Source organism: Pelmatolapia mariae, linkage group LG9 (genome assembly GCF_036321145.2).
Source record: "Pelmatolapia mariae isolate MD_Pm_ZW linkage group LG9, Pm_UMD_F_2, whole genome shotgun sequence".
In the NCBI taxonomy this organism is placed as follows: Eukaryota; Metazoa; Chordata; class Actinopteri; order Cichliformes; family Cichlidae; genus Pelmatolapia; species Pelmatolapia mariae.
The window spans coordinates 38,372,311-38,396,287 of NC_086235.1; the positions used below are offsets into that span (position 1 = coordinate 38,372,311).

Here is a 23,977-nt window from a genome sequence, read left to right on the forward strand (position 1 = left end):
ACAGAAAGACAAAGTGCAGACTATGAGTGATAGTGGAAAGGGGGGTGGGATTAAATAAGCCTAGGCTTCTTCCTACTGCGTTTTGAACATGTAAGTTATTTATTATTAATGTTTGTTTTCCTTTTGTTTTGCTTTGTTTGTTTGTCACTTTTTTCTCTCGTGTTGTTCTTGTTATACTATTTTCACATGTCCAAAGTAAAGATTCGACACAAATGGTGGCTTTTGAACTGAGGACACAGCGATGATTAAAACAACAACAACATTTTGATTCAATAAAGAACAGTTTTCCTATAGTAAATAACTTGATATGTTACTTTTGAAGGCAAATTGTGTCATGGTCCTGGGTCACTTTGAGCCAGCGTTCGTAGTTTTCTTGTGTTTTTGCATTTTGTTATTTCATTATTTATTCTATGGTCCTGAGGTTGTTCAGTTTAGTTTATTGGATTCCCCCTTGTGTCTCCACCCTCTGTGTTTCCCTATGTGTCTGAGTTCTTGTGTCGTGTTTCCTTTTGTGTTTTACTCTGTCATGTTTTCCATGTTTCTCCAGCGCGTCATGTCCGTGCTCTCTCTCGTGCTCTCCTCCAGTCCCACATCATGTTTCCTGTTTTATTGTGAAGGTCCTGTGTTTTCACTTCATTCTGTTCAGTCCAGCCTCCCCTGTCTCGTTATGGTTTTTCATGTCAGCTGTGTTCCTTGTGTGTTCTCACTTCCTTGTTATCCCTCTGTGTATTTAGGTCAGCGTCTCCCTCAGTCCTCTGTCGTGCCCTCCCTCATGCTGTGTGTTCCCAGTGTTTCCTCGTATGCATTATGTCTTAGAGGTACCCAGTCTAGTTTAGTTTTGTACTTGTGTCCGCAAATAAAGCTGCGTTTCTGCCTCAGTCAGTTTGCGTTCCGTTTCATGACAAATTGAAATCATGAAACTAGTTTATCAGTTCAAATCTAATATTTTAAAATACTGTTAAGTATCCTCGATTTATATATAAATGCATTAAATCAAATAAAACCTCATGCTTTGATTGTATCATACAGGTGGAGCAGCTCAGGTCCAGCCCTTAGTAGGTGGAACAGCTTTAGCTCAGCAACTTCAGGTCACTCTGGACCACTCAGGTTAAACACTGACCGACACACAGCAGAACTATACAACTGGAACTATTTTAATCGGTTCTGAGCAATTATACCTTCTCATACTTGCAGTGTGATGGATGTACTTAACCTATGGAACGACGACCCAGAAGAGATTCTCTTGGACCTGGGCTTTGGCTGTGATGAACCTGACCTGTCTGGACGCATTCCGGCACGATTCATTAATTATCAGTCTCATGCAAGAGGAATAAATCTCCAAGTGTTTCTAGAGGCTCAGAAAAACCGTCTGGACCTGGAGAACCCAGACGTCAGCAGTGAGTCCAATTGATTCCTTTTTTCTTATATAAAATATTGAAATCTGGTCACAAGTATTTGCTTTCATACTGTCATCAGTGAGGTCCACACTAATGGAGGCTGATGAGATCTGGTTCACAGTCAAGCCCCCATCAAACTCAAATTGTTGATAGAAGTGAAAAAACAAACAAAAGCCTGTTTTCAAAAGTATTTCGAAGGCATCAGACTTCAGCACACTCAAGGAATACGAAATTTGTGCTTTGTACAAATACAGAAACCAATGGAGAGACATTGTTTTTGTGACGCTGTACGTTGTATAATCAAGTCCATATTTCTGAAAACAAGACTTTGTTGTTTTCTTCCTATCTCAGATCGGTTTAGACAACTTGAGGTTCTACAGCAGGTCACTACAGCATTCTCCAGCTTTATAGGATCTTCCTCCTCTCCAATGAAAGCAACACAAGGAAAAGACCTGCCTCCTGAGGCCCAGGAGAGAAGAAGGCGCATGGGCATGCTGTTCAGACGAGCATCAAAAAAGTCACTTAGCCAAATACACAGGAATAAAACCCATGACCTGACTATACCTGCTGCCAACCGTGTTCCTGCACCTGAGTCACAGCAACCCACACCCAGCCCTAGAGACAAAAACGTCTGCTTAAAAAGAGTTAAACCAGGCTCTCTAGAGACTGCGTCTCTGAGTACTTTGGCAGAGGAACAAGGAAATGATCCAGACCTTCAATCCCAACATCCCCTGGTTTATTTACTATCCCAGGAGGGAGCGCTCAAATCTGCATCCCTGAGAGAAGGTCACCCCTTGGCAGCTAAATCTTTCTTACAGAGGAAGAAGAGCCAAGGACAGATCAGGGAATCATTTGAAATGGAGGAGGCAAGTTGAAGTCTGTTATAGAACAGAGAAGCCCTTAAAACCTGAAATATGAAAAAATGGAGTTTTTTTTAAATAGAGAGCTTAGTGAACTATCTGACAATTTTTTTTACAAAATTAATTACATATTAATTTCCATATATGACTTTTCATTTGTATCATTTATGCTACATCTGGTATTTTTTTTAAATAATTGCTTAAAAATGTGTTGTGCAATTTAATTAGGTTTTTCACAGGGGAAAAACACTCAGGATGTAGAAGTCTCAAAAACACACAAAAAACTGTATCTATCAAATATGATACAATCAGCATTAAGGGGTTGTTGGTTAAAAGACCATTATTTTCACTGCTACCATAGGCTCAAGCCTGCCCACGACCCTGAATTAGATAAGTGGAACCTTGTGTCTGGCCTTCAAATGATTACCTTTGTTCATTATATGATTACATAGAGAAATGCCAAAGTAAAGACAAAATGACTTTAGTGGCACAGCCACCAGCTGTGGTTCAGCAGACAGAATCGGTCATCTTCTAAGTGGAAGCTTCAATCCCTAACTTGGTGTGAGACAGGACTGACAAAAGAGCTGATATGCAAAGGGAAGAATATGACACTCCCATTACACTAGTACAAACACTCCCTCCAAATGATTTCATACATTGGAATTTATTTTAAAACAGTAACTGAACATTTCCTGCAGATATTAAAATGCAACAATCTATTAACTCTTAAGGGTCTATGTTGTATATTTAATATTTTCCTTCTGTGTTGACTTCCTGTGAGTTTTACTAATCATACAAATGCTATATTTCATATCTCATTCTAGATACAGAGCTTTGATGAAAGCAGTGTCGCAGTGAGCTACGTGGGAGGAGCAGAAAACTTTGGTTAGTAAAACTGTACAATTACAAAGTAACAAGACTGTAGCAATTAAAGAAATATCAGCAAAGTTTTCTCTTCATAGAAGTAACATGGAAAGAGGACAAAGTGGATGCTTCATTCAGGTGCTACATGATCTGTTAAATCTCTGCATACCTTCTCATTCTTTTCCGCAGTGCTGTTTTTTATTCACTATTTTTTATTCAGTCCCAATTATAAAAGGATAAAAACTTCCTCATACATGAAACATCTGGGATTCTTTGTAGGTATGTAATTCATGGACATAAACAGAGCACAATTACATTATTTGCATGCAGTTTTACCATCATGGAAGAGTCTACCAGATATGCAAAGTCGTTACAGGCTTTGGTCATTTTCATATTTGGGTCATTGCTGTCAAACCAAGTATTACATCAATCGTCATCATGTTGTAATTGCAGCATTAATATGTGATAGAGGGAATTTTATTGCATTGCTCTCTTGCAACCTCAAGTGCAGAACCAGAGCATGTTTAATATTTACACAGTTGTGTTTTAGGTACATCTAATTAAGCTTTTGCTTAAAAAGCATACACTTGACCATACTATACTTCAAATACACTTGACTTATACTTGAACCTACACTGAAGAGCTTGAGATGTTGTCCAGTTATAGACCTATATGGTAAATGCTAAATGGGTTGTTTCTTATATAGCAGCTTTCTATTCTCTCAAAGCACTCAAACCACTTAAGTTTCCAACTTAACTTTCATGTTTTTTTGTTCCTGGAAAAGCTATTAGACTTACTACATTTTCAATGGTCTAAAGATTAAACAAGCACTAAGCAGCACTAAGAGGAACTTCTACAAGATCTTTCCACAACCCCCCAAAAATTTATCTGTCTTGGACTTGACCTGCTTTATCTGTGATACAATCATATCCGGCCCACGAGATAATTTCATAAGCCAAGGCAGACCTTTCGAAGACAGCGTGTAGTGGTACAGGCCAGGTACACAGAGAGACGGGGAGCCGGATTTAAATGCAAGCATGTCAGGAAAAAAGTGGAGAACTGAGCGAAAAATGTAAAAGGAGCAGCATCTGGCTGCAATTCAATGATATTGGAGACTGCAAAGCGGAGTGCAGAACTGATAAAATTAGGAACTGGATGAAGTGATACCGGTGTTTATTTTCAGCCATTTTTATTGTGGAGGACATAAGGTTTCAAACTTGTCCAAGGCTTAAACCTCATGTGTGTTCTCCCATTAAGTCAAGTCAAGTGGCTTTATTGTCATTCCAACCATGTATAGTGGTACAGTACAGAGACAACGTTCCTCCAAGACCATGGTGCTACATATCAACACAGGATAACATAAAGTGCAATGTGCAAAAATTGCAAAAAAACAAAACAAAGACAGTGCAACACTAGACAGAATAGAACAATACAGAGACAAGACAGTGCTGACACAATAGTGCAATAGAAATGTGCAAAAAGACTGAGTATTGTGCAAAAAGTAACTTGGTGTATGAAGGTGTGTGTGTGTCGGTCCAGTCACTGAGTGTTCAGGAGTCTGGCGGCTTGGGGAAAGAAACTGTTTCACAGTCTGGCAGTGAGGGCCCAAATGGAACCTCTTGCCTGAAGGTAGCAAGATGAAGAGTGTATGTGAGGAGTGTGTGGGGTCCTCCACAATGCTGGTGGCTTTGCAGATGCAGTGGGTGCCATAAGTGTCTGTGATGGAGGGAAGAGAGGCTCCAATGATCTTCTCAGGTGTTCTCACTATCCGTTGTAGGGTATTGCGATCAGATACGGTGCAGTTACCATACCAGACAGTGATGCAGCTGCTCAGGACGCCCTCGATAGTCCCTCTGTAGAACACAGTGAGAATGGATGGAGGGAGATGGGCTTTTCTCAGCTTCTGCAAGAAGTAGAGATGCTGTTGGGCCTTCTTAGTCATGGAGTTGGTGTTGAGGGACCAGGAGAGGTTCTCCACCAGGTGGACACCAAGGAACTTGGTGCTCTTGACGACCTCCACAGAGGATCCATCGATGTTCAGTGGACAGTGATCTCTCCATGCTCTCCTAAAGTCAACAATTATCTCTTTTGTCCACATTCAGAGACAGGTTATTGACTCTACACCAGTCCGTTAGCTGTTGCACCTTCTCTCTGTATGCTGACTCGTCATTCTTGCTGATGAGACCCACCACAGCCATGTCATTGGTGAACTTGATGATGTGGTTCGAACTGTGCATTGCTGCACAGTCGTGAGTCAGTAGAGTGAACAGCAGTGGGCTGAGCACACAGCCCTGAGGGGCTCCAGTGCTCAGTGTGCTGGTGTTGGAGATGCTGTTACCGTTCCGGACTGTCTGAGGCCTCTCCGTCAGAAAGTCCAGGAGGAGGTGTTCAGGCCCAGTAGGCTCAGTTTTCCAGTCAGGTGCTGAGGAATGATTGTGTTGAATGCTGAACTGAAGTCTATGAACAGCATTCGTTGAGGCAGGACACTGGGGACTTCTTTGGCACGGGAACGATGGTGTTGGCCTTGAAGCACATTGGGACAACAGCAGTGCTCAGGAAGAGGTTGAAGATGTCAGTGAGGACATCAGCTGGTCTGCACATTCCCTGAGCACTCTCCGAGGGATGTTATCTGGATCAGCAGCTTTCTGTGGGTTAACTCTGCGAAGAATTTTCCTCACTCAGCAGAGGTCAGACACAGAACGTGGTTATTGTGAGGGGGTGGACTTCCTCACCAATACATCGTTCTGAGCGTCAAACTGTGCATAGAAGTGGTTCAGCACATCTGGTAGAGAGGTGTGAAGAAATATTAGTATTATTATTATTGTTATTATTATTAGGTGTTGCTACCAGTAGTTGGTGATGGCCTGGAAGTGGCTGTGGATTCTTCTGCCATGCGCGTGCTTCGCTGCTCTGACGGCTTGAGACAGTTTGGCCCTCGCTGTTCCCAGGGCTGCCTTGTTGTCTCCTCTGAAGGCGGAGTCTCGAGTCTTTAGCAGGTCACGCACTTCTACAGTCATCCACAGTTTCTGGTTGGAGCGTGTTATGATAGTCTTTGAGTCAGTGACATTATCGAATCGATGCACTTGCCTGTGCGCTGGTCACAGATAATGTGTTCTCCTCCAAGTTGGTGCAGTCGCCATTTCTTGCAGCTTCCCTGAACATGTCCCAGTCACTGTGCTCAAAACAGTCCTGAAGAGCAGAGAGAGCTCCTGCAGGCCAAGTTCTCATCTGTCTCAGAACCGGTTTCCAGCGTCTGACGAGTGGTCTGCATGCTGGAATTAGCATAACAAGTGGTCTGAGTATCTGAGGTGGGGGCGAGACTTTGCTCTCTACATGCTGAAATGTTTGTATAAACAAGATCCAGCCCATTTTTTCCCCTCATCGCAAAGTCCACGTGTTGATGCAATTTCAGAAGCAGTGACTTGAGATTTGCGTGGTTGAAATCTCTGGCGATAATAAACAATCCATCGGGTGTGAGTTCTGCAGCTCGCTGATCGCCCCCCTTAGCGTTAGTGCTGGGTGGCATTTACACTGCTGTAATGAACACAGCAGTGAATTCCCGAGGAAAGTTAAAAAGGTCTGCATCTAACAGTCATAAACTCTACCAGCAATGAGCAGTAAAAAGAAACAAACACAGAGTTCTTGCACCATTCCAAGTTTATGTAGACACACAAGCCACCACCAGGAGTCTTACTGCACAGAGCTGCATTTCTGTCTGCACGGAATGAGATGAATGGTGGTGTCTGGAGCTCTGTTACTGAGCCATGCTTCTGTAAAATGCTGCATGCTGCATCTCTGTAAAAACAAAGATGCAGCAGTCCCTAAATTCCCACTGTGTGGTCTGCTCACTGGACAATAAACTGGACTACATCCGACTAAAACAGCAAACGTTTGAGAGCAGGATAGATGGGAGAGCTTGGATTTAAGCTTAGTAGTAAATGCATAAAAATAAGTCTCAGTTCAGTATTGAGCATTAATAATAATAATAATAATAATATTTCGTAACTTGTTTGATCTGCTAAGTTTTACAGCATTTCCTACTGATAAAAATCTACCCTATGGCCATTCATACTACACAAAGTAATTAAGCAATAAACAATTAAATGACAGAAAAGTTTCTGTTTTTCATTTTCTACTACAAGATCAAAGTGGTCTGGGGCATCCATTGTCAAACTGGGGGACTTCGGTGTGATGACAGTGACTACTGGAGGGATGTGATTGGGAGGAACAGCTTGCCTAATCTAAATCCTGAGAGTACAGAGTCTCGTCTTTATTATCGAACCTTTGCGATTCTTTCAGTTTGTCTATAATAAACATTATGATTAGCTTAAGGGCATTTATATAAGGTAGGGCAGTGAAGGGAATACTTTGAGAATCTCCTGATTCGCACTAAAATGCCTTCCTGGAAGGAAGCAAAGACCAAGGATAAGTAGGACATCTTGCACATCACTGGGAATGTATAAACTTCAAAGGGAGTCCCTACTGTGGTCACAAAACAAGGTGGAGTCTAACCAGTAATTTTCTGTCAAAGACATTGTTTATTAACACATACTTGGTCACAAGCAATACCAGTAACTGACTCCAGGATGAACCAATGCCAAAACAACAAACAAAAGCGGCTATCTTTCAAGGAGCTGTGCTACCTTATTCCTATGTGACAAAAAAACAAGCAAAAAACTAAACAAACAGAAGGCATATGCTAAACCTAACTCCCTAAATGAGCAACAGGAGAACAAGTGTTCAGAGCAAAAAAGCAGTTCAGCTCTTACGTTTCAGTGATCTGTATATATACACAATGAGTAAGTTAAGCTATTTACAAGGACTACTAGCAACAAACCAGCTAACAGACACAAGGCCAAGCAAAGCTAAGGGCCTCTCCACAAGGAACAAGAGAATAATGTTGCTGCTGTCATTTGCTGCAAGGGAAAAGCTGTTGGGGACCGGGGGTTTTGACATGCCCACATGTTCAAAGTACCAAATATCATGGATATACATGGATTCGACCAATCTGGAGGAAACCTGCAAAGAAACTCAAAGTTTGTGAGGTCACAATCTTATAAAAAACAGCGCACAGAAAAAACACACAAAAAGCTACAATGAACAAGGGTTAAAAACAATTAAATCCATTATATTCAGCTCCATACAATTATCGCAGCAATTCAACTAGCATGAGTTGTGGTCACTGCAAACAAAAACCACATGCAGACTGATCTCGGTTCATTCTATGACCCTGAGCTGTGGGTGCTGATGGAAAGAATGAGACTATGTATGCAAATTCTTTCCTCTGAAGGGTGTCTGAGCCTGGGGCAGGCACTGGACATGCTGGAGAGATTGTTTCTATTAGCTGGCCTGGGAACAATAGAACTCTAGAAAGTTTGGAATAAAAATACATTTCCCACAACATGTTTTTAAAACTTTTTAAATTCCAGTGTTGAGACAAATACCAGAGATTTTGATAAGTTGTGGATATAATTCCATGTCCTCTTTCTCTTTGTCTCCTCATTCCTCCTTCATTTGTTTGAGCAGTGAGAGGTGTAATGCGGACCAACAGCTGCCAGTCAGACAGCAGTGGCTTTCTAGAAGAGCCCTTTATACCACTGGTCCCTCATTTGGCATCACCAGGATCTGAAATCATCAAGGTCTCTTCTCTTGTGAATGCAGTCTCACTTTTCTCACAGTCTGTCAAGTTTATTGAAATGCAGGACACTACCCTAATTCATAACACTGACACTAGATCGTAGAGTATACTAAGTTGCTATTTAAGATATTTAGAGCATTTGAATGTTTAGATGTTTGACTGTATTTCCTGTTTGATTTCAGGCTCGCTCAGGCTTTTCAGAAATGAATGGTGACAATCAGGGCAGTGAGAAACCAGAGTCTTCTGCTTTTTCTCCTCATACTGACAAATCTCCCATCCCTGCCTCAACAATGACCTCTTGTGGTGTTAATAAATATCTCCCTTCCTCAACCTGCCCTTCACCAGATTCTACTATAGACTCGAGCTCTTCCATAGCTTCTGCCTCACTGCCTCTCTCAAGTTGTGACCTGCAAATTGCAAACACTGAAACAGCACCAAATCAGGATCAGTCTCCACCCGCTTCAATACAAAGTTTTTCTTCTGGTCCCATATCGTCTCAGCTTCCCACTTCTCCCCATTTACCTCACTCTGCTAATAGTGAGATCTGTTCTCCACCCACTTTGGTATCTCCCAAATTAATCAAGTTAATCTCACAAACTCCCGAAAGCAACAAAAACAAATCTTTTTTTCTAGATTCTGATGGAATAAGTTTTTCAAAGTCAACTACTGGTACACAAAAAGAAGAGGATGAAAGTCTCCCTTTGCTCTCTTTTCATTTGGACAAAGCTAATCCATCAGCACCACCTGTTTTGGACTTCTCAAAATTAGAGGAAGGTTTTCCCACACCTTCCTCCCTTTCTCATAAACTTTACATCCCAGTTTGTCAGCCTGATGTGTCATCACAATCACATCATCAAAATGACCTCATAGACCCAGCAGGAGAAATTTCAGACCAATCAGAGCAGGTTGTCTCTGAACAGCATAGTACAGTCTTACCCCCAAATAACAGACCGCATTCTCACAATGATAACAATGATCGTGCTCTGTCCTGTCAGATCCAAAATGGTACAAATGCCAAGATGAATGATATACTGTTGGAAAAATTTCAGAGGAATGAAAAACAACAGGAAGAAAGTGAGGGACACGGTCCCCAACTTTCTCAAGAAGCTGTCGTTTACATCTCAGACACAGAAACTCCTGCTAATCTGTCAGAAGGTTCTGCACCTTCACCTTCTGAAGTAGAAAGCCAGTCAGAAATGGATACACTGGTCAACTCCTCTATTGTGCATGATGACATGTCAGCAAAGACAAAACAAAACGATATTAGAAAACTCTATCAAAAACACGTTGCTGGTAAAGAAAGTGAATCACCCGGGAGTTACATACGTTTACACGATCAAGTTGCACAGGCACACAGTGGAGATGAAGTAAAACCCAATAATCTCATTGTGATTGAGAACTTAGATCTGGTATTTGAAACCTCAGTAGATGACTCTGATAATGAGAATATAGATTTAGATGACTTTTTTCAGCAGCTTGATACTGAAGGGCGAGTCTATTGGGCAGAACCCATCCAGTTGTCCAATCCAACCCCTGAAGCGTCAGGAAGCTTTGAAGTCTCAGATGGATCTCCTGGAAATCTTCCTGTAGATTCATTTTCTTCCACAGGCAATGCCATCCCTTTACCGTTGTCATACTCAGTGAACACAGACAGAGGCCAGACCTCAAGAGCTGCAAATGGCTCCTTGGATGTACCTTCCTCATTGACATCCACATCCCAGTCTGCAATCCCGAATGTCAGACCATCAAATCGTTCTGTTTCAGTTCAAATGGCGTCATATCTGTCTTCTCATATTGTCCACAGAAAGGATGTTCCATACACTCCTGAGTCACAAAGCACTCGTCTCCCTATCATTCTACCTTTGGACACCTCCAGCCCCTTTCGTGCTGTCCAGTCATGGACAGACCTGCAAATTCAGCGCAGTACTCTGACCAAGAATTTATCATATGGGGCTCTTCATGCTGTTCCAAACAAAACGAATTTGTCCATGAGTTGCCCAGGAATGACACAAAGACCAACGGATCAAGAGCTCTTCTCTTCATCGCCTTCTTTCTTTCACCTGTCTAATAATTGGAAATCACAGGAGACTATCCCTGACATGGCTATAAATTGTAAGACAGAGTCAGTATCTGTAGATACAGGATTGTGGCCGGATGAGCAGGAAGAAGACATGAACAGAAATGGAAATGAAACTCAGAAGGAACTTTGGGAGGGCAATCAGCAAGACACCATGGCATGCTGTTGCTCCTGTGACCATACCTGCTGTATTCACAAGAGTAACAACAAGGAACCCACTTTCGGAAACAGTCCTGTGAGTAATACCACACTGTCCAGTGTATCCTTACTTAATTTTGTGTATTTAGCCAAATAGATTCATGTTGATACCAAAATATAAAATTCACACCCTTTTACTTATAACTTCAGTTGCTGGACTACATGTATTTAAGCACCACAGTGAGTAAGGTTTGGTTTTATTTTACGTCTATAGTCTTACAGTTTTTCAGGTTCAGACCAAGGCCGATAGGCAGTGTCTGATTGAAGTAGTTTAGAATTTGAGTTCCATTCAGAGCTGAACTTTTAGGGCCCGAGGACTAAAGTTATTGGGACTGCTGTCCCTCATCCAGCACTTCCCCACAGCTGGTACTACCAACAGAAGGTTCTTATGACTGTGAGTTTGTCTGTATCAACCAGTTCTTCCACATTAAACTGTTCAATAAGGTGCACTGGGCACACAGGGACAGTAGGAGCAGGGATGGTTGCATTAAGAGATTTGATTGGGCAAGAATAAACTTCTTTTCACTTCTCAAATATCACTGTGTGTATCTCCTATATGATATATTTAACTGACATTTTTTATTGTAACAACCAACGATTTATACAGGAAAATAATGACTATTAACAAGGTTGCCCAAACTTTTGCATCCCACTGTATGTGTGTACTCATTAGGATAGGGATTTGTGTTGGTGTGTGGGGCGGTAGCCTAAGGTTTAAACTGTTAAATGGTAATTTTGAGACAGTTTGTTTCAGCTATTTTAGTGGGTAACACTAAAAGTTATGTAATGAGTAGTATATTTTAATAAAAGTGTTCTGTGTAATATGTTTTTTAGTAATGACCCCACATGCAGAACCATTTGACCACAGAGCATGCTATTAATCTGCATGAATCTAATCTCTAATCTCGGCCAACAAGTTTGCATCATCCCACTGGGCAACTGCTCGGTATGCCAGATTAGAAGTCCAGTCCTGGAAAGGTCTACTGTGTATACATCAGTGAGTAATTAGCTAGCTATCACACAAGAAAAGCTTTTTCTGCCAACCGTAGTGTAGCCAAAGAGAGAGAAATCCAAATTATGAAAAATACAACACTAAAGAGACACTTGAGCCATGCAAATATCAATATATACTTCTGTTTTGTTAAGAAATAATGCTCTCTGTTGTGTCACTTGTGCAGCTGGATTATTACTAACAGACTATAATTAATATTTAGTAGCATATTTGATAACGTATCCATCAAAAGTATAATGTGTTTTATAAAACAAACCAACCTTAAGCTGTGTGAAGGTGTGTTGTGGTATCTGGCAGCGAGATGTTAGCAACAAATTCTTCAAATTCTGTAGGTTACAAGGTGGGGCCTCTTTGCTGGATCAGACTTCTTGGTCCCATCTATTGCCAAAGAAGTCTTATCCATGGAGGCCCACATATGCTTGATTGGACTGAGACTGGATGATTTGGAGGCCAAGTCAACACCTAAAACTCGTTTTTGTTCTCGTCAAACCATTGGTGAACCATTTTTTCTTTGAGGCAGAGCACATTATTCAGCTGAAAGAGACCAAGAGACCATAGTATCCAGGGAATACAGTTTCCATGGCTCATGTAATGAGACTATGATCAATAGTAGGTCGAAAACCCTCTTTAGTGACAATTCTCACTAGGGCCTAAACATCTGGGACTTTCCACCGTCTGTTGTTAGAACTGAAGAAGCCTATCGGAGAGGTGAAATGTCTTCGACAGATAGATGTTTTCTTTTTTTAATGGTAACTGTGTGTTTGTTCTCTATAGTACTCTCTGGATGAGCTGGAGGAGATGTTGCTGTGTCTGCAGCAGTTTTGGTCTGTGCTAAGTAACATGGAGGAGCAACTCTCTGAAGACCAGGCTGCTGTGTTCAGTTGTCTCTCTGACCAGGACAGGTACAAACAATAGTTTATACATTTCTATTTGGAATCTAATGTGTTCAGGCTACAGGCGCAACCAAAGTCCTTTCAGAAACAGGTTTTATCAGTTAGCAGTCCACTTGAACCGCGTCTAGGAATTAAATATATTTTGTTATTTAAAGTATTCATTTTTGAACCTTAATGTAATATGAAAACTGCACGTATAGAATCACAAGTCAAATCTGACAAAAACATTAGTAAGGGTCCCAGACCTTGCAAAAAAGTGAGGTCCTAAAAGCTTTTTCCACACATGGGAGTTACCGTTCTACTGTTGTGGAATTCTTTGAGTACGCTGTCACTCTCCTGGAATTTCTCTATTTAGTTTCACCGAGGATGCAGTAGATGTACAGCTTTATCATAGAATCAGTGAGTGAGGTGCTAATAAAATTCTGACCGTCTGCCCACCTCAGAATCAGATTGTTCTTTTTACTTATGGTATATGTAGTATATTTTATCTTCATACTATTTTTTTCAAGTTATAGACCCTGGGAGTTCATTAGCATAGGTTGTAATTTAGCAGTTTTAAATGATCACCAATATTTATTTATTTGAGCATTTTCTGGATCCTTGGCCAATATACTGAACCCTGAATTGCCCCAGATGCATCCATTGGAGTGTAATTATGAGTGTACACTTAGAAAACACTTAATGGTTATTGGTCCGCATTATAACCAGCTTTGAGCATTAGCATGGTGATAATCACCATACAGTTTCATGCACCCAACAATAAATGTGTGTGTGTGTTGTGCGTGTTTAGGGAGAAGATTCGGGACATCGAAGAGCTGAGACGTGCAGTAAAACAAGAGGCTGGTGAGCTGGAGAGGCAGTTAAAAGAACTGGCCTATGAGTATGATGAAAGCTTGAAAATGGTAACATATTTAATGAAAACAAAATTCATCTCCTGAGACAGATAGGCAGGCCGATATATTTTTGTTTTTTTTAACTTTATGTTTTCTGATTCTGTGTTTTGGAGTAGAAGATGCACAGATTGTTGGATGAACAGTCTCTCCTCTGCTCTCAAGTTAAAGTCTTTCTACCTGGAACAGTTCCCACATCATCATCTAAACCCATGCCCAACAGGACAGTAGCCACTCAGTGCTCTTTGCTACCCTTGCTCACCGCAGCTGACATACAGAGTAGCCACATTTCTGATTGGAAAGGCTGGAAGACTCTGAAACCTGGACTGGATTCCAACAGACAGTCACTTCCTGGGTCTGAGAGCATCTGTGATGGTCAGGGCGGTTCTCCCACCAAAGCAGACAAGCTAGATATAGTAGGCTTCTTGCAGAGAGTAAGAAAAAAATCCCATTTTTATCTTCTTATGTGTCGATAAATCCTGCCTGCCACACAGCCGAACTGTGACAGAAATCATGGGTTCTGTATCTTCGGCTGCCTGCGCTACAAGCTCTTAAATTTAACCTGATTGTGAAATAGAAGACGTTTCTAAACTGTCCACGTGACTAATTATAATTTGAAAAATTAAAATATGAGTATTAAATTAATGTAAACTTTTCAGAAAATCCACATTTTACATGAACTTCTCAGCTTATGAGGCATTTTTTAATTTAAGATGGAGTTTGACATTAGAAGTGTCTGAACTAGTAACATTTTCTTGAAACCTAGATAACTGACAGAATGATTTAAAGTATTTACGTGAATGTGATCTTGCTTTTTACTGTAGATTGTGTATCCTGTGTTTCAGCTGAAGGAGACTTTGCATCATTCTGTGAACACAGACTCATCAGAATAAGAGGTGAGATTCAGGAGAGCTTACAAACTTGTGAAAAGACTTTTTTTTGTTTTGTCTAGTTAATGTGCTTTTTGCAAACTAGTGGAGCACTAACGAATCGTCACTCTGGATGTAGCCACAGGTTGTCTCGAAAGTTTCTTTGGGTTTTTTTCAAATCCAGCTGTTCGTTTCTAATAACTTGTATGCCTTCCTGTTTTACAGGTGTCAGGAACATTGTGTGATGCACACCTATGTTTTGTCAATATTCCATTCTTTCAAAGCCTTATTGTATGAGATGTGCAGTTTTAGTGTTTACTTAGTATTTCTGTAATTTTTTGAGTCTTACTGTTTGTGTCAGTATAATGGATCTGCTAACAAGACAACCAAAAGAAAAGAAAGTGAAAAGGCATAGCATATCAAGTTTCACAAGAATGTTTGTTTTTTAAGATAAAGCATAGCAATATAATTGTGACTTAATTCATTAAATATAGTATGTTTGGTAAGTTTTACACCTTAATTATATTAAAACAATATACCTTGGAAAAGTGAAACACATTTGTGTGATTTGTGCATTCATAATCTCTGTGAGTCTTTTTTTTGTGCGACTTCAGACTGGAGCAGGATGTACCAATTACTGGAGTACAATCCTGAATAAAGACTTCTAAAGGTTTTGGTTTTAGTAAAGGATCGAGAGCAGGGCTGTGCAGAGATGTTCGAAAGTTAAAATGGGGCACATAGATCCAGGCTGAATAACAACAACCCACATTCATCAAGAATCAAATATGGAATCGCATCATACTATATCACTGTCACCAGGTGGGGACAATGTAAAGCAAATGTAGCCTATGTTTGACCTGATGGGTACAATGTTGCTGTTGAAGAGTTGCTGCTCCTGCTGCTGATAGTGCAGGAGGGCAGGGCTGTGTTGGTCTGAGCCTGCAGACATTAAAGAGTCCACAGGAGAGATGTTAGCTGATTAAAGTGTGATTAAGTGTTATGAGATAATAATAAAATGCAAAGATTGGTGACAGCGCTTGGAACCATAAGACAACAAAACAGTGAGAAATAAACTCAGCTCTGCCTGTGAATCACTCTTTGCCTCTCTTCCTCCTTCATCTCCTCGTCTCATCTATCACTCTCCACCTGCTGTCCATCTGAGAACAAGGCACAATCTGCTATTGTATTCATCTATTATTTCATTATCCACACTTAGCAACTCTTGAAAGATGTTATAGAACCAACACATTGTGTTTATTATTGTTTTTATACTTGAACACCTCTGCAACACAACACCAGGTACAGATGTTATTGTTACCTGAGCTCTTTGTAATCCAGCTGCTGAGGGATCCACTGCCTCACACAGCTCCTTCTGTCACTGCTTCCTCCTCATGTCCTTACAGAGCATGTCTGGACAATGTTATATCATCAGTAATATATTTTTTTAAAAGTCTATACACATAAAACACAAACACACATACACATACAGTGACAATTTAGACCTTCTCCAGAATACTGTATATACTATAGCCACAAGTTTGTATCGTGGTGCTGATCCAGAATCCTACCCTTATTATTATTCATTCCTAATGCTATAATAATGATAAAAAGTAATGAGAATAAAAAATAAAGCAATAACTAGAAGACTATAAAATCAGCATTTTGTCATATTTGAAATATAGATCGAATGTAATCTGTTTCTTAATGTATTTTCTTTAAAATACAGTGTGTGTGTTTTTAATATCATAATTATAATAATCCATAATTATGTGATTATGCATATTAGATAGTCTTTAGTGAAATAAACTTAAGGCACCCATCAGGAAAGGTGCCCCTTACTGCATAAACATCATTATTAATTTAAATTCTGTAGTTTTAAGACATAAAAACCTAAAATTCCAAAATTCAGCAACAGCGCTACATACTTCTCTGGCTTTAGTAGATGGACTCGTTCTTATATAGCACTTTTCTACTCTTCTGAGCACTCAAAGCGCTTCACACAACTTCACCCATTCACACCACATTCGCACAAGCACATTTTTCTAAGTGCTTTCTAAGTAACATTCTCACACACACACACACACACACACTCACACTCCATACTCCGATGGATGCATCGGAGCCCAAGGATATTTGGCACGCAGACTAGGGGAAGCCAGGAATCGAACCACCAACCTTCCGATTAGTAGATGACCTGCTCTACCGCCTGAGCTACAGCCACCCTTTACCTGGACAGTGCTTTCCACCACCAAGCAGCACCAGTTCCTGTCCTCCTCTTCAGTTCGTCTCATCATAAACTCCTCATCATATTCTGTGTTATCATTTACTTTTGTTTGTGTTTGACAAGGTTTGTGGTCTTGCCACATGTGTCACAAACCGCGTCTTGGCTCCGTTAATCATTGTCAACTGAGTGAGTGAGCACATGTGAGCTGTGCCACATTTATACAGCTGTATTTTGCAAATCATCTAGCAATTATTTCCCAATAATATAATTACATTCACTGTGCTCCTGTTAAACTACAAATTTACCCCAAATTACTGAAATATTCATATTTCTATATGAGAATCAATTTTAGAACATAAATATCTGACACTGGAGGAATCGATATATCAGTATCAATGCACACACCACTATTCCAGAGTGTAGCCTGCAGCTTACAAGGCTCCAGGCCCCCCGTGACCCTGATAAGGATAAGCGAAAGAGAATGGAAGGATGGATGGGTACAAGATGAGCTTACTGCACTGGGGGGGCATGTGCCATAACTTTAATTTAAAATGTTTAGATTAAGACGTGTTTACCTACTCTTCAGCCTCCTTTAGTAACCATACTTGTAAGAAATGTAGCCTATTTGCAGATCTGAAAGCCAGGGTGTGGCCTGGAGGCGACTCTTGTTGTGATTTGACGCTATATAAATAAAACTGAATTGAATTGAAAACGTTTTGAGCTACATTGTGGACCTGAACATCAATGTGCCACTCTCCGTGTCCCACAGGCTGGTGGCAACCTCTCCTCGAGACCTGTAAACACCAGCCAAGATCAGCAGGCCCAAGTACAACAACAACAACAACAACAATCTTTATTTATAGCGCACATTTAAAAACCAACGGTATGCCAAAGTGCTTAACATAAAACAAGGAAAAATCAGGGTCATAAAAATGTAAAAATGTAAAATGGTAAAATTATGTTCACAGGGAAAGCCACAAGTACACAATGGGGATATGACATACACAGCACGAATAAAAGCATAGTAGGAGAATTAATCGAATAAATCTATGCAACAAGGCCGGCATTAACCGGTGGAAAAAGCAAGATTAAACAAATAGGTTTTAAGTCGCGATTTAAAAGATTGAATAGAATCAGACGCCCGGATGCCAAACGGAAGGTTGTTCCACAGCTCTGGTGCAGCCAGGGCAAACGCTCGGTCACCTCTAGACTTCAGCCGAGATCTAGGCTGCACCAACAGCAACTGTGAAGATGTTCTCAGAGCCCTAGCTGGAACATATGAGTTAAGGAGTTCCTTAAGATAGCTCGGTGCTGTGTTATTAGTGATTTTAAAGGTAATCAGCAGAATTTTAAATTGGATACGGTATTTCACAGGCAGCCAGTGCAAATCAGCTAGGACGGGAGTGATGTGGGCAAACTTCCTAGTTTTGGTTAGAATGCGTGCTGCAGCATTTTGGACAGTCTGCAATCTATGAAGGAGAGCAGAGTGGAGACCAAAATAGAGTGAATTGCAGTAATCCAGCCTTGAACTCACAAAGGCATGGATGAGCTTTTCCAGGTCTTTATGCGGGATATACTGCCTGGCCTTAGAAATAAGGCGGAGTTGGTAAAAACTGGATCTAACAACAGCAGACACTTGTTTATCAAGTTTAAACGAGCTGTCAAGTAACACACCCAGATTCCTCGCAGTATCAGGAAAGGAACTAGTGAGAAAACCAAGAGCATCACGAAGTTGGGCACGAAGAACATTACTGCCAAAGACCACAATTTCCGTTTTCTTATCATTAAGGATAAGAGTATTTGCCAGGAGCCATTGCTTGACCTCGCACATGCACTCTCGAAAACAATTCAAGGACAGAGCTAGGTCATCATTTAACTCAAAGTAGATCTGAATGTCATCGGCATAATAATGAAAAGCGATGTGATATTTCTCAAAGATAGCGCTTAAAGGAAGCATGTACAATGAGAACAGAGTAGGGCCTAGCACAGATCCCTGTGGGACACCACAGCAGGCAGGTACAGTGGAGGAAGAGCAAGTGCCCAGGTTAACCGAGGAGAGCCGATTGGAGAGGTATGATTTAAACCAATCCAGGGCAACACCCTTGATGCCTACAGTATGCTCAAGTCTCGCCAATAGGATGTTATGATCAACCATGTCGAATGCCGAGGATAAATCCAATAGCACTAGGACCGCGGAGCGTCCATTATCAGCCATTAGTAGAAGGTCATTAAGGACTCGGAGCAGCGCTGTCTCAGTGCTATGATGTGGTTTGAAGGCCGATTGGAATTTATCATTAATGTTATTCTCATCCAGGTACGCCTGGAGTTGAAGCAAAACTATCTTCTCAAGAATTTTGGCCAGGAACGGAAGCTTGGAGATCGGCCTATAGTTCGCATAATCATTATAATCAAGGTTCCTTTTTTTAAGGACAGGTTGAATTATAGCATGTTTAAAGGCTGATGGTACGCAGCCGGAGAGCAAGGAAGAGTTCAGTAGCGACAAAATACTAGGTCCAATTGCACTGAAGCAGTCCTTAACTATACGCGATGGGAGAACGTCATATACGGGATTAGTATTGTTCAGTTGTTCAACTAGACGCTCAAGAGTAGGGAGAGAAATGGGTTCAAACTGATGGAAAGTAGACAAACAGTCAGGTGTAAACGCAGGGCCTGTCATTAAAGGAAGAGCAGATTTAAGAGATGAAACTTTATCTAAAAAATGATTTAAAAATTGTTCACAAAGAACCGGGGAGCACGGCAGCGGCATAGTAGGGCAGGGGTTGACCACAGAATTAAAAATTTTAAATAAAATTCGAGGGTTGTGACCATTGACTGAGATAATTTTTGAAAGGAAAGCTGCTTTAGCCACTTTGGCAGCAGTTTGAAACTTCAAGCGGCTGACACGTAGGATATCATAAGATGCCTGGAGTTTATCTTTCCTCCACCTCCTCTCATCACGCCGACACACACGTCGTAGGGCACGAACAGAGTCGCTTAACCAACATTGTGAGTAAGTTCTGGGGCGCTTCATTTTAATAGGTGCAACAATGTCGAGGATAGAGGAACATGTAGTTAACAGGGTGTTGGCAAGTAGGTGAGAAGCTCTGTCTCACCCATCCCTCTCATCCTCCCATCGGTTGTCGTATCAGTCGGCGCGTTCATCAATATTTCTTGTCCTCATCCTAGTCGTCCTCCACTTTCTCAGTGTTCCCATCCGTATCTTCGGAGGCCCTCTGTGTTTGTGTGCTCGAGAATTACATCTAGGATATCCCGAGCGAGGAACAGGCGGAACGTGGACTCAATGTCCGTGATCCGCGCCGCTGCGTAATTTGTGGGGCTTCCCCTCAGTGAGTGACTTTGAGTTTGAGTTTGGGACTGGGGCTGGGACAGTGAACAACAATGGAATGCCATTATTGTTGCTGTTGTTGCTGCTGCTACGGGACCCTCTTGTCCTCTGTAGATGATTGAAGACCAAGATATGGTCCTGTTCTTGGATACGAACATCTCAGGAGTTGTTGCACCTGTCGTGGTCTCGCATTTCCTGTTGTTGTTGTGGCCTTGTTATTCTTTGTCGAGGCGTCTAACAGGTGTTTGCAGTTCATTGCGTGCTTGCAGAGTGGAACACATTGCTGGTAGTGAAGTTTGTTGCAGCGTTGAACGAGTTGTTATTGGAGTTCATCACTGAGTTGACCACGTTGCACTTGGTCTTGTTGTCATCTGCTGGCATCTTTATAGTGAAGAAAGCTGTCCTTTTGTCCAGTAAGTCCTGAAGGAAACACAACAGCTCCACTACTGAACACTAAAAAGGGATTACCTGCTTTTCATGGCACCACTCTTCAAAAACCGGGTGGAGGAGGCTCTAGCATTCTGAATGGTTTCAATAACCTTCGAAGGCATGCCTGCCACATTTAAATTCCACCGTTCAGGGCCCAGGCCCAGAGAGCGACCTGGTCAGGGTGGGGATAGTGTATCTCCCCACGTGCCTGAGAAGGTCCCTGCGGATAGCTCGTCCACCAGAAGCTGGCTGATTTCTGCTATTCTGTGTTTGGATGGAGCTATTAAAATCAGTGACAGCCCCGATCGCTCACTCTGATTACTCCACACATTCGCTGAACACCCTCGGAGCTAAGGATAGCCCCAATGGGATAGTTTGAAACTCGTACGCTACGCTCTGATAATGAGATATTTCCTGTGTGGAGGATAAATGAAAATATGCGTCTGAGAGGTCAATTGTGACAAACCAATCGCCTGAGTAAATTGAGCGGCAGAGCATTTTGTGTGTGAGCATTCTGAACGTGTACTTTCTCAAATGCTTGTTTAACACACGCAGATCCAGAATGATGTTCCATCCTTTTTCGGGATGAGGATGAGTAAAAGCCCTGCTGAGCGTCTTCGCTTGGGACCGCTCTGATTGCCTGTTTGTGTAACAGGGAGGATATTTCATCCTCCAGGACGTTTGCTGAATCGCCACTGGCCACTGAAGTTAACACTCCGCTGAATCTCGATGGTTTTACCGCAAACTGTAGTCTGTAACCATGGGAAACGGTTGACAAGACCGAGGGATGAACTGCGCATGTGCACCACCGCTCCAGCCGAGCTACGAGAGGGTCCCTGAAGACGGGGTAGTATGACATCACGCCTGTCTCATCACGTGTGAGCTCCCCCCGCTGGGGACAAAGAGAAATGCCAGTGATTTTCTTTTGTTTTTTATTATGAAACTGGGGAGACATTCTGCCCTTGGAGAACTGCCTGACTGCAGAAATGCACATTTTATTTCTTTTGTTACCCCAAAGCACAGTGAAGTGCCTGGTGACTCTGGGCAGTGCTCAGTGACACTGACAGAGTGCTTAGGAGTGCTTGGTGACATTGCGCCATTTGTCCACAAGTCTGTCCTCCCTGAACTGGAGGAGGAGACTGAAAGGGTGCTCCTGGTGAACTGGAAACTTCTGGAGACCCTGAATTTTGGAGTGATTTGGTTGTCCCGTCCAACACCTTCCTTCTCTTTGGGTGAGAAGAGAGGGGTGACACAGAATGTCGCCGGTGTGCTAGGCTGACCGTTTCTTTTTCCGCTCTCTGGGTTGTGATGGCTTGCCCCAAGGTTTTTGGTTCTCTACTTTGACCTGGTGGGCAGACTGTGGGCCTCCTGCTCCTCTCTGCACTCTGTCTCGCTCTCACAGGTGCTGCTGCCGCAAAGCCAGCTCTTGTCACCTGCTGGGATTGTGATTTAGGTTTTCTTAGGCTACGTTCACACTGCAGGTGAAAGCGCATCAAATCCGACATTTTTGATCCTATGCGACCCATATCCGATCATGGTCTGACAGTGTGAACAGCACAAATCCGACCTGGGTCACTTTTGTATGTGGTACTGAATCCGATACATATCCGATGTTTTAGAAAGCGACTGCTGTTTGAACGGTCATGTCGCATTAAATCCGTCTTTTACGTCACTGACACAAGACAGACGCCAATTATCAGCGCCGGAGAAGACATCGTGAATGCTTCCCGGCCATCCAGTGTAGATGTTAGTGAAACTGTTGGGAAGACAACGTTGGAGAAACGTGAACATTTTGTTTGTACTGTATAATCTGCAGATTCTGACAGAAATCTGCAACTATCCTTTGAAGCACCGCTCGTCTCTAAAACAGCAATAAGGATCATTATTAGGCCATATGTAAATAACACAATAACTTTATAACTTCAAGCAAAATTGGGAAACGTAAACAAGTCTTTATATTAAGGCCATCAGTCAAACAATCCTGTTTGGTCTGGGTCTAAACAGAGCGTGTTGTGTGTGACGTCTTCTTTTGCGCATGCGGGCCGCTTTGAGGGTTCACACTAGAGCGTGTTTGCTGTCACATTTTATTTGTAGTGTGAACAAGCAGACAAAAAAATCGGATTTGATCAAAAAAATCGGGATTGAGCTGCAGTGTGAACGTAGCATTAGTAAGCAGAGACTGAATGCTTCTCCTTCGTGCTTTCTGCGGGTGCAAATCCTGTCTCATTTTCTCCAGGGGTGGGCCAAAGAGACCCTTGGTCAGGTCACAGGCTGCCTCCTCAGCCTTCTGAGCATCACCTCAGCCTGACAGGTTTAGACACAAGCCTCTCTTACCCGAGACCGCAAGGCCCATTACACGCCCACACCCTTGGACTGCTCCCCTGGAGGAGCGAAGAATGAGATCATTAACCACGCGGATTTCATCCCAGAGGGCTGAGTTTGGGGAACACGAGTCCAGCTGACGGCCCATGTCTTCCAGAATTTCAGCCTGATATGCTGATAGCAGTGTGACTGCATTAAGCGAGCATACTGACTGCAGCATATTTGTACATCCTTTGATAAATAGATGCCGTGAGGCGATCTGCTAGAAGAAGCTGTGATTGCCCTGCGGTTAGGGTGAAGGTGATACGCCACTGAAGGCTCTACTGCTGGGGGTTCAGTCAGCCCCAGTTCACCCATCCCCTGGATCTCAAGCTTAGAGCAACCCTTGGTCGGAAGCTTGCTTTTAAAAGGGCTTGACCAATAGCGACTCATTTCTTTCATGCAGGCCAGGACTGCTGGCAGAAGCTGCTTCAATGGTGGCAAGGCTAGTGGGAGCCTCTTGCCATCAAGCAGGTCACGTTCTCCCCCTTTGGCATCCTGGGCGGCTGGACATGGGATACCTAGCTTGGTAGCAGCCTGTTTGCAGACCTCATACAAATTGCTGTCCACCAGGGGTGCAACTTCAGCCCCACTCGTTGGCCTGGACTGCAGGGTAGGAAAGGTGGCGCCATCCTCCTCCTCATCCTCTGTGTCCTCTAGGTTGAAGAAAGACATTTGTTATACTACTCGTAACGTTACTCTCATGTTACTTACATGTTAAAATGATCTGAACACTGTCTCATAATTACCAGTTAACAATATAAACCTACAGGCTACAGCCCCACACATCAACACAAATCCCTATCCTAATGAGGACACACGTGATCTTTCTCTTAGTACTTAGGTATGAACACAACTCAAAGATGAAAACCAGCACAAAGAGACTTGAAATTGGTCGTCGTGGTGATTGTACAGTAGA

At 42.2% G+C, this 23,977-nt stretch overlaps 1 protein-coding gene across 1 annotated transcript; it reads left to right on the forward strand.

Annotated features, from left to right (window-relative positions):
- Positions 1-3,092: 3,092 nt before the first annotated feature.
- On the forward strand, positions 3,093-15,104 carry itprid1 (ITPR interacting domain containing 1). Its single transcript, XM_063484018.1, has 8 exons — positions 3,093-3,142; positions 8,648-8,760; positions 8,942-11,071; positions 12,821-12,948; positions 13,730-13,841; positions 13,949-14,263; positions 14,675-14,725; positions 14,924-15,104. Exons 2-7 carry the CDS (start codon positions 8,659-8,661, stop codon positions 14,720-14,722), a joined length of 2,835 nt encoding a protein of 944 aa, XP_063340088.1. The 5' UTR covers positions 3,093-3,142; positions 8,648-8,658; the 3' UTR covers positions 14,723-14,725; positions 14,924-15,104.
- Positions 15,105-23,977: the final 8,873 nt, after the last annotated feature.